Raw genomic sequence first — 11645 nt, 5'->3', positions numbered from 1 at the left:
ACTATCCATCCAGTGACAAGTTACGGTTAAATAATCATTTTTATTTACAGCACGATCAAGATCAGAAGTTAAGGACAATCTACATTGAATATTTTTTAACAATGTTGATAAATAAAACAATATTGTGAATGAATTCTAAAAATATCAGACCAACAAGTACTTCTAGGAATACCGTTAAACATAGGATTATAAATTGCTTGTATATAATGAATAAAGGCATCAGAAGAAGGAAAATTAAAAGCAAAACAACCCACAGCTACCAATTTAGCTATTTCTTTCCGGTTCCTCAATTTATTATACTTCTTCGTTACCTGACCGGTTGCTGGGTCCATTCTAGTTTGCGTTGGCCCACCAACATCCCCACCACCTCATGCAATATTTAACTCTCTTTCGTGAGCTTCACCTATATGTCTCATTAACGTACCCGTACCGCCTTGTTTGTCTCCGCTTCTATGCTTATGTATTTGTTGACAAATATTGCATTGCACCTCAGTATCTGATATACGTTCAAAAAATTGTCATGCAACACTAGTTGTTTTACGAGGTCTTGTGGCACGGGGAGGACGGGGAGGGAGATTAACCGATTCAGATCTAACGTTAGTATTTCCTACTGCGGGTGTCTCACCAATATTTTCATTTTCTTCGTCTAAATTAACCGCATCTACTTCATTTTCTTATTCTATACCGTAATTTTTCTGAGCTTCTACATAATCTATATCGTGAGCACCTACACCTATTTCTTTCTCAAAAGGTGTACCAAGCGGTACCAGAGGCGAAGGCACACAGGTATATCTACTACTTGAACTACCTCTACCGCTAGTAATTCATTTTTTACTACCACTACCACTTCCGGGACAAAAAAATTTAACACCTTTAGTAGCGAGGTTTCTTAATTTATCCATAGTATAAATTAAATTAAACTAAAAAAATTTAAAATACACAAATATAGTAAAATTAAATATAAAATAATTAATACAATAAATAAAATTAAGCGTAAGAGATGGAACGACAATACCAAATTTTAGAAGTATCCGAAGGTTGCGACTTTAGAAACTTTCGCTCGTACTTTGTAAACGTAAAATTAAAAAATTAAAGTGAACACTTTAAGAAATTAAATATATTGAATATTTGAGAATGGATAATTGAGATTTGAGAGGGAAAAATTGTGTGAAAAATGATTAGAAGGTGTAGGGTATTTATAGATTTTTTTTTTGGATTAAAAAATAATTTTTAAAGTAATGTTTTTTTTTTTTAAGAAATGGGCCCAAATTAGCCGTTTGGACCCAAAAACGGCTATATAGCCATTGGGCCAACGACTAGTTTAGCCCAAAACTCAAAAAAAAATTAAAAAAAAAATTGAATCCCGGCTGGCCGTGCCGGTTAACCGGCGGGCCTAGATCGGGCTAGGTCCGGGCTGGGTTAACCGGGCCCAAATTAAAAAAATAACTGGCCCGGGATCCAGGATCCGGAACCCTAAAGCCCTAGGGCTTACCGGGTCGGGTCCTTTAAGTGGGCCGGGTAGGGCCGGGTCAGCCTGACCCACTTGACAGGCTTACCTTATATTGCATTAAAACCATCTTATTAAGAATGGTGCTTATTTTAACCTTTTCGTTAGCAGCAAATTGGTTTGCGATTTTTTTACAAAATCTTTGATGTCTTTGTTCTCTGTTATACCGTCCCTTAAGAATTTTAAAATTGAGTGTTGCACGATTATCAAGCTGATGCGATTTGATCACTCCCGCTTCTCGTATGTAGACTTTTGTTCATTCGAACTAGTGTCGTTCAAGTCCATAGGACGATCAAATCTTAATGCATAATCAACATTCATGCAACCAAACACAATCATAATGTGCTCTTTCATTTCTTGAAGTTTGTCTTGTTAAGGACAAGAATGTTGTTCATATTGACAGATATAGAAGACACTATAAGATAAATAAATAATGCTCACAATTAATCATTCAAATAAATCACATATATTTAAAGACAATCAAATTAAATAAAAATAGAGAAAAAAATTATAACTTAAAACTGCATATTTATCAAATACATATATATAAAAGTGGGCTCATCTCAAGATACCTAGCATAGCATTATCATTTAATCTTTGGACAAAAATAATAACTTGTAAGTGATACTCTTATACATATTTTGCGAATATTAATTACTGAAACGACCTAACAATATGCCTTTCTTTGAACCGACACATTACTAGCATGTATTATATATTATCACATATATTTGTAGTCTGATCAAAATAAAATTCATTTGGGATATTTATTTTCCATAGATAAAACATGTTTAAATGTTTAAAGTAAACAAAATATACACAATAAAAGTCACCTTAACAACATATTGATTCGACCTACTCACTTTTAAATAAGAAGCACAAATAATAACTTATTTCAATTTTAAAATAAATCAACAAGTTTGTTACTAATGACCACCAGATAAAGGAAAATGAAAAAAAAATCATCTCTTAAGTCGTGGCAGAAACATTATGAATCATTAGTATTTATTTATTAAAAAAAATTGATCTTTAACAGAATCAAACCAAATCCTTAGATTTCTATTATCTATTACTAATATTCTACTTACACTAATATATAAGTGACAATGAAGCTGATGAAGCAGGCAATTTGTGGACCATATGTCTGCTTCAGCAACTTTAATTGTGATTTTATTATATTATTCTTAATTAATTATTATAAGTTATTTATGTATTAAAAATTAATAATATTTAATTAAAAAAATAAAGTAGATATTTATGACACGTCTGCTTCAGCTGTTTCAATCATGATTTTACTATATCATCCTTAATTAATTATTATAAGTCATTTACGTATTATAAAATTAATAATATTTAATTAACAAAAGTAAATAGATATTTATGACATGCCTACTTCAACCGTGATTTTACTATATCATCCTTAATTAATTATTATAAGTCATTTACGTATTAGAAAATCAATAATATTTAATTAAAAAGTATAATAAACATTCATGACACGTCTATTTCAACTGCTTCAATCGTGATTTTGTTATATCATCCTTAATTAATTATTGTAGATCATCTAAGCATTAAAAAATTAATAATATTTCATAAAAAGGGGTAAAATAGACACAAACTTATAAGTTAACTATTGATGTTCTAAATTAGCTTGAAGACTTATATCTGATCCACTTAAATTATTTTGACAAGTACTTTTTATAGTAATTTTACTATATCGCTTCTAATTAGTTAACCATTGATGTTTTAAATTAACTTGACGACTTATATGGGGTCCACTTAAAGTTTTTTCATAAGTACTTTTATAGTAATTTTATTATATTACTTCTAAATAGTTATTATAAGTCATTCAAGTAATAGATTATAAAGAATATTTATTACCAAGGATAAAATAGATAAAGAATCTCTATTATATTAAAAGTGTAAAGCGCCTTATAAATCACATTTGAACTTTCTACCATTCATTAAAAGTCCCCCCTTTAGATAAAATCGTCTTTTCGCATATTCTATTTAAATTATAAATTCAATAAATTAATACAAATTTGGCCGACGGTACAAATGCACAATCAATATCCTATTCTAACTAAATTTGAACAAACAAAAACAAAAATCCTATACAAAATCAATAAATCAATATGTATTCCAATATTAGTGTGTAAAAAAGAAAAAAAAAAGTGTCCTAACGAAAAATCTCAAAGTGGAAAAAAATCGTGAAAAGTAAAAAAAAAAATATTTATTAGCATATTAGATACAAAATCCTTTGAAGAGTATAATTTTTGTGAAGGTAATTTAAATAATTTAATTGTTCCTTTATGTACACAAAAATCAAAATCCTATTTTAACTAAATTATGACATACACGTTCATATTCAACCAAGAATAAAAAACTAATCTTATCTATAATCTATATCTATAATATATTAGAAAAATACTCCTAAAATAGGACTTAGGACTTTATTAAGAAAATACTTCTATAAATATTGACATGCACGTTAAATTAGAGAAGAAATCGGTTTACTTATTGAAAAATATGATTGATAATCATCTAACTTGATTCGGTTGCATGTCTAGATTGGTGGATGATTAATTTTCTAACCCTCAACTTCTTCACTGTTTTGTCAACAAAGTAGAATTTAACGTTCGTATATATATATATATATCTTCTTTGTTTCCATTCAAGTTATTCTTCAGGGTCAAAATTTTCGCCCAGACAAGAATTATTTACATCAAAATTGAAGCTTTGTGATCACTATTGTATTATTTTGTTGTAGTTTACAGGATGAATTTACAGGTGGTAGATGAATGTTGGTCGGCTTTGAGGAATTTTTTTAGGTAAAGGTTAGGTTTAATTCTATTATTTTTATATCTTTGTTTTGAGATTTTTTTTTTTGTGTAAAGCTACAATTTAATTGTATTATTTTGATATCTCTATTATCGTATTATTTTGTTATAGTTTACAGGTGATAGATGAGTTGTTAGACGACTTTAAGAATTTTTTTGCGTAAAGGTTAAATTTAATAATATTGTTTTGTTCACCGTATTATTTTGTTGCAGTTTACAGGCGGTAGATGAATGTCGATCACTTTGACAATTTTTTTAGTAAAGGTTAGGTTTAATTAAATAAATTCTCCAAAAGATGTTGAATTTAATTATTGTATTCATCTTTATTATTTAAACAAATATCCTATTTAGTGTAACATTTGAACTCAATAAAGTGAGGTACACGCGCGAGGCGTGTACATCTAAACTAGGTATAAATTAAAAATGGTTGGATGAAGTACTTTGCAATAGTAATGTCTGTATCAAATAGAAAGTATGAAAATAGTACACCTATTGAGATCTAAATGATTAGATTCAAACGAAAAATTAAAAATATAGTTATGAGCTAAGATCTGAATGACCAAAATATCCATTTTTATTAGGTACAACTAAATGAAGAATAAAATACCTAAACAAGGAAATTAAATTTTAATTATTTAACTACTTTTTCATTTCGGTGATCGACATGCTTGCCGACTACTTCTTGTTCCGTAATTTTACTCTATCACCCCTAATTAATTATTATATGTCATTTACGTGTTAGAAAATTAATAATATTTAATTAAAAAATAAAATAGACATTTATGACATGTTTGTAGCAGTTGCTTCAACCGTAATTTTATTATATCACCTCTAATTAATTATTATAGGTCATTTAAGTATTAAAAAATTAATAATATTTAATAAAAAAGGTAAAATAGACATGAATGATAAATTAACTCTTGATGTTTTAATTAACTTAACATCTTATATGCGATCCACTTAAATTATTTTCACAAGTATTTTTTATAACAATTTTGCTATATCACTTCTAATAAGTTATTATGAGCCATTTAAGATATGTTTGCTTCGCTACTTCAATCGTGATATTTGTTTGACTCTCGAAATTATATCAGTGTCACTTAAATTAGAATAGAAGAAAAAGTATTGTAAATCAGAATAATTAAAAATTTAAATTATTTAAAACTATTTAATTTTTTATGCCACTTGATGCATAAATTATAAATATATTTCCTTAGCACTTAATGAAAGATCTAAATTATTGATACCAAAATTATTGGGAGAATATAAACCGCAATTAAATTTTTAAATACACTCATATTATATATAAATATATCAATACTTTTTTTTGGTGATTTATTTCACTGCTTTCATAATAATTTAAAAAATTTAATTTTAACATGTTGAGTCCGTGCTCAGCACGAACCTATCGCCACTAGTAATTTAATAAACCTTCAAGAATGTTTCTCATAACCAATCTCAACTATCCATTTAATAAGCAGTAGAAACTAGTTGCTTCTGCTAACTAATTCAACAGTTTTTTTGTTAAACTTAGATTAAAAACACTTAAACCCAAAGGTCATTAAGAAAAAGAAAAAACCAACGAAGATTAATGATAGATTCCAATAACCCATCTATTACTACTATAGTGAACTAACGTTATAACTTTTATATTTGAAAAAGGACAAGATAAAAATATACTCATCTTTTATTAATTGTATAAACCTTTCCAGAAAAATTTTAAACAATAGAAAATAAAAATAAAAAATTTAACTATTGTCAAAATAGACTGGTAACAAAAGGAAAAAAAAAAAAAAACAGTCCAATCAAAGTGTCGTTTTGCGACAAAAAAGAAAAAAATTTTAAAAAATTAAACATCACATCTAATGATCTAACAAGATTTTGTTCTTGATTAATTTTATTAAAATATTTTATATATAATCTATAAGATCACAAGTAAATCATTAAATGATGATATTAATATAAAGAATGGTAAGAACACTAATCTTTATCTATAGCAATAAATCATTAAATGATGATATTAATATAGAAGAATGGTAAGAACACTAATCTTTATCTATAGCAATAACTCTTGAAGAAGACAAGATCTTTTAAATCTTAAAGATAATCTTTTTAATTTTCTTTATTAGAAATGGAGAAAAAAAAAAAAAGAAGTCTTGTCTTCTAATTTAGGGATCCTGTCAATTTAAGGCTCAGAAGTATATTTTCACATAAAAACATCTTCTTCAATAAGTCTTCATCAGACTTAAGAAAGACCAAAGGACTTTTTTTTTTATTTACATTAAACCATATATTAATAGATATTAATTTCTCATGCCCAAATACTTTAATACTTTATTATGTCATAAAATAAGCTTCTTTAAGAATAACATATTTATATATAATATTTTAATATATGAGTACACAAAATAAAAATTACTAATACGATAAATATAGTAGAGCCTAATAGCTTAGAATTAATAATTAAATATTGGCATAAGCTAGGATTAGTTGTAAACTAAGAGAGGGATTGTAGAATACAACTCCAATCTAAATAAAGAAAATATAAATATATAATGAAGTCATTAGCTCACATAAAGAATAAGAAAAATATTATAAATTACTTCTTCAGTTCTTTTTTATTTATCACTATTTTTTTAGTTAAATTTTTATTTTGACTTGTCACTTCTCACATATCAAGAAAAGACAAAAGAATTTATTTTATTTTATCTTTAGCATTAATTATTTATTCTTCAAATCATTTTCAAGACATATTACTCTAAACATTAATTAATAGAAATAGTATGGTAAAATATTCATATCAATAATTATTTTCTTAATGAACGTGTCATATCAAAAAGTAATAAATAAAGGGCAATTTTTATAAATTCCACTAGTTTGCTTCTTAATTACCCTCTCTCTAGATTTGTTAAGTAAATTTTCTCTCTCCCAAATTTCAATTGTTAATATATATAACTGAACGTTTATATACATGATTATCTTAGGTATCATAACTAACTTCCTTAACGATATTTAAAAAAATAAATCAAGTCTAATAATTACCCTAAATGATAAGAAAATAAACCAAATCTAATAATTATCCAATATTGTACCTTATTAATGTGTGATTAATGAATCCCTTAATTATGTAAATTTTTCAAAAAATATACTCCTAAAAGAAAATTTACCGTATAAATCTCCTCGAAAAATTCAGAACCAAAGAAAAAAGACTCTTATAAATTAAAGGGACATCAAAAAAGTTTAAAACAAAAAAAAAAACCCGTATAATGGAAATTTTACTATGTATGTCTACGGAAATTGTACTACCTAATCTACATATAAAGAAAATTTTATTACGTAAGTATGAAAAAATTTGAAACAATAAAAATAGACTCGTATAAAATTTGAATAACATGGCAACAGTGAACCCCAACCCTTATACATATGGGTTTGCAAAATACACATCTCAGGCATCACATATACTTAACAATCAGAAACAAATTTGAAAACATAAAGATAACACATTATATACATACCTAACGTTCTTTCATATACAAAACACTGCTATGTATATGAGCTGAAATACACATAGCTCGTCTTGTCTAACAGAACTACATACATAACTGTGCTATGTATATTACTATTGATGCATAACATATACATAACTCTGTAATGTGTATGGCCTGAAATTAAACTGCCCAACAATGTCTGCTTCAATACATATCATAACAGATTTATGTATGTTGGTTGAAATAAAACGTCCAACAAATAACATAACTACAAATATATACATAACTCGCTATGTATCATAGTTTAAAATAACAATATGAATTTACTAAGTAATTTAACTACATACATAACAAATTTAATATATAAGAAGACATGTCTAACACTATACATATTAATTTATGTATAAGATTGAAATAACAACAAAATGCTCTTATATAACAATGTATAAGAATGTGTAAATCGATCAAAAATACAGATTCAACAACAAATCACTATACCTTTGGAAGAAACGATCGCGATGATTCTTCACTTTTTAACTTATTTGAAAATTTAGCAATGGGCTCTTTAAAGTGAATAGAAAAGGTATATTTTATCCTTAAAACTTAAAATTTAGCAATGGACCCTTAATATTTAGCAATGGGCCCTTAATATTTTATCAACAATTTGATAAGATAAAGTTTGTAAATTCAAACCTTAAAACTCTTTAATTATGATTGCTTGATTTTAGGCACAAATTATTGAGCATTAGCTGACATATAAGGATGGTGTGATATGTATATGAAGGTTGGAGAGAGAAAGCGTAAAAAAATAAATATTTGTAATTAAGCTTGGTAAATGAAATTTTATGTAATAATAGTAAGTTAGGATGCATATTTATGTAAATTTTTCAGAAATAAAAGTGAATAGAAAAAGTATATTTTATCCTTAATGTTATTTTATAATCTTCTTATTTATGTGTCAAATTAACAACAAACAAATAAATATTTTCTTCATTTTTTTTAATTACTTTATTTTTTTTCAACCAAACAATACAAACTTTGATCAATATTTTAAAATATATTTATTAATTAAATTGAAAAAATATATTTTATAATATTTTTTAAATATTTAAATTATATTTTAAAAAATTAATTTAATTTAACTTTAAAATTTAATTAAATTAACTTATAAAATATAAGAAAAATAATTAAAAAGAGATGGAGGGAGCAGTAAAATGAAATAGAGGGATTAAGTGCGCAAATCTAAAGGAAGAGATAAGGAAAGAGAAAGGAATAGTTAGAATGGGATCTTTATGGTTCTCACTTTTCAAAGTGCCTAACGTGGTTCGTGAAAACTCGTACACGTAAAGTCCAACGATTTCTACTGATGCTATGTTAAAATTGATCTTAAACCTAATTCACACTCCAAAAGTTAGCTCTTAAGGTTGAGTTAGGGCCAAAGTCTATTTCTTTATCATATGTCAAAGTCAGGCCCACCCAATTCATTATTTCCGATATTGAGCCCCCATTTTATATTGTCCACGCTTTAGATATTCAGCCCTGGACGCGCAAAGATGTTGGAGTCTCACATCGATGGGTTAAAGAGTTCTTGATATCCTTATGTGATCTTGAACAATTCTCGTCCCATGAGCTAACTTTTGAGGTTAAGTTAGGGACGAGGTCCATTTTTTTTATCATCACACCATGGCTTTATAACTAGCGGCACCATAATTATGTAATTTCAAAATGCATTAAATTTCACCACAACTACCAACTAATTCTCCCACTCCTCTATTGGCCATTTTAGTCCAAATTTCCTTCTATAAAAGCCCGAAAGTCTCACTAGATTTTTCACCCACACTGAAGCAAATACATTAGTAATACATCATCATACAACTTCCTTCCCTACTCTCTTGTATTTTATCTTTCTCACTTTTTTACAACAATGGAGATGGTTAGCAAGATTGCATGCTTGGTAGTTTTGTGCATGGTGGTGGCTGCACCCCATGCAGAGGCACTGACATGCGGTCAGGTTGCAGGTGACTTGGCTGCTTGCCTCCCTTATCTACAGGGTAGTGGCCCTTTAGGAAGCTGCTGCGGTGGTGTTAGGGCTCTCCTGGGTGCAGCTAAGACCCCAGCGGACCGAAAGACAGCATGCACTTGCTTGAAATCCGCCGCTAATGCTATCAAGGGCATTAATCTGAGCAAAGCTGCTGGTCTCCCTACTGCTTGTGGCGTTAACATTCCTTACAAGATCAGCCCCTCCACTGACTGCTCCACGTATGTTATCACCTACTCTAATCCTTCTTGCTAGTACTAATATGAATTTTATGATATTGACATGGATAATACAATGGTGTTTCATTGACCTGCAACAAGTGACTCTTCGTTATATACGTATTATGGTAATATGATTTTTAATGTAAAAATGTTATATACTCCCACCATTCGATTTTACTTGTCATAATTTGAAATGATACACCTATTAAGAAAAATAATTAATAACATGCTTATTTTGTTATAGTACCATATTAAATAATGTTTACGTTGTGTCTTGAAATTAATTTGAACAAAAAGTAAACTAACTTAAGGGTAAAATAGGAAAAAAATTATCTTTTCTCGAACGGAGTGATTATGCATAAGAGTGATTTACAAACACATTGCCATAAAATGACGGAGGTAGGAGTAGTAAATTAGAAACTCTAATGGGTGTATTTTGTACGATATAAAACAAACACATTGCCATAAAATGACGGAGGTAGTAGTAGTAAATTAGAAACTCTAATGGGTGTATTTTGTACGATATAAAACGTTGTTTAAGTAGAATATATATATATATATATATATATATATTTTTTTTTTTAAAAAAAAAGTGGACTTCTTACTTAAATTTTAATGTTCACTATCGTTGTTTAAGTAGAATATATATATATATATTTTAAAAAAAAAAGTGGACTTCTTACTTAAATTTTAATGTTCACTAAGTAACTAAAAAGCATTCTGTTAGAAGATTATTGTACTTGGTCACTATTTTTTGGTTAATGTTGGTTTCATTTGTTGATGCAGGGTCCAGTAAGGCTGATCAACATTATTTGGTACCGTGAGAAGAATTAATTAAGAATAAGATGGATGGAGTCGTGATCCTGCATATGGATCCCTTATTTCTATGTTGTATCGGTTGTCTCTTTCTCTTTTATTTGTCTTTTGGGGTCATAGTCAATCGAGTCTTGTATTGAAACTCCATGATTGGTTGCATTACTTCAATCCAATCTTGATAATACATCTATCTTATTTAGTATATGTGTCTTGTGTACTCAATACTTTCTCTCGATTCTCTCTTTCGTTTTACTAGTTTTAATATATGTGTTGCACTTACATATATCGAATGACAAAATATACGCTATTGTGTACTCATTCATCTATGTCATTTTCCAAAACAGCCTTTTCAAACAGTGCTAATGAAACATTAGAGAAAAGAGTAAAAAATATCCTCCACTTTAATTCATTAGCGAAATTTGTCCCTTGTTATACTTTTGGGTCGAATATGCTCTTACGATTAATAAAACACGTGAAAATGTTTCTCATTTTAGTTATTGTTCACCAATGACCTAACATTTAATGAGGTGGATGCCACCGTATGACTAGATTTTTATTCCTTAATATTTCTGTTTTCATTTCAAATTTTATCCGTTTTTTCTTTTCCTTTTCTCTTCAAATCATAGACGGATATCATTTCCAACTCCATTAAGGGTGTCCATTTGAACTATTTGAGGGGTATGTTCCAAGTGGGAATTCACAAATAATTAGATTACTTCATAATTAAGAATGAAA

The 11645-nt window shown here is 28.0% G+C and overlaps 1 protein-coding gene across 1 annotated transcript; it reads left to right on the top strand.

Annotated features, from left to right (window-relative positions):
* The first annotated feature begins 9603 nt into the window (after positions 1–9603).
* LOC107845895 (non-specific lipid-transfer protein 1) lies at positions 9604–11112 on the top strand. The gene is made up of 2 exons (XM_016690406.2): positions 9604–10094; positions 10881–11112. Exons 1-2 carry the CDS (start codon positions 9760–9762, stop codon positions 10888–10890), a joined length of 345 nt encoding a protein of 114 aa, XP_016545892.2. The 5' UTR covers positions 9604–9759; the 3' UTR covers positions 10891–11112.
* Positions 11113–11645: the final 533 nt, after the last annotated feature.

Source organism: Capsicum annuum, chromosome 10 (genome assembly GCF_002878395.1).
Source record: "Capsicum annuum cultivar UCD-10X-F1 chromosome 10, UCD10Xv1.1, whole genome shotgun sequence".
Classification (NCBI taxonomy): Eukaryota; Viridiplantae; Streptophyta; class Magnoliopsida; order Solanales; family Solanaceae; genus Capsicum; species Capsicum annuum.
Note: the sequence above shows the minus strand (reverse complement) of the source record. Positions and strands in the feature narration are given on the sequence as shown.

Bases quoted from the DNA above. Each gene is read 5' to 3' on its own strand.
- LOC107845895 (XM_016690406.2), top strand. From the start codon at position 9,760: ATGGAGATGGTTAGCAAGATTGCATGCTTGGTAGTTTTGTGCATGGTG.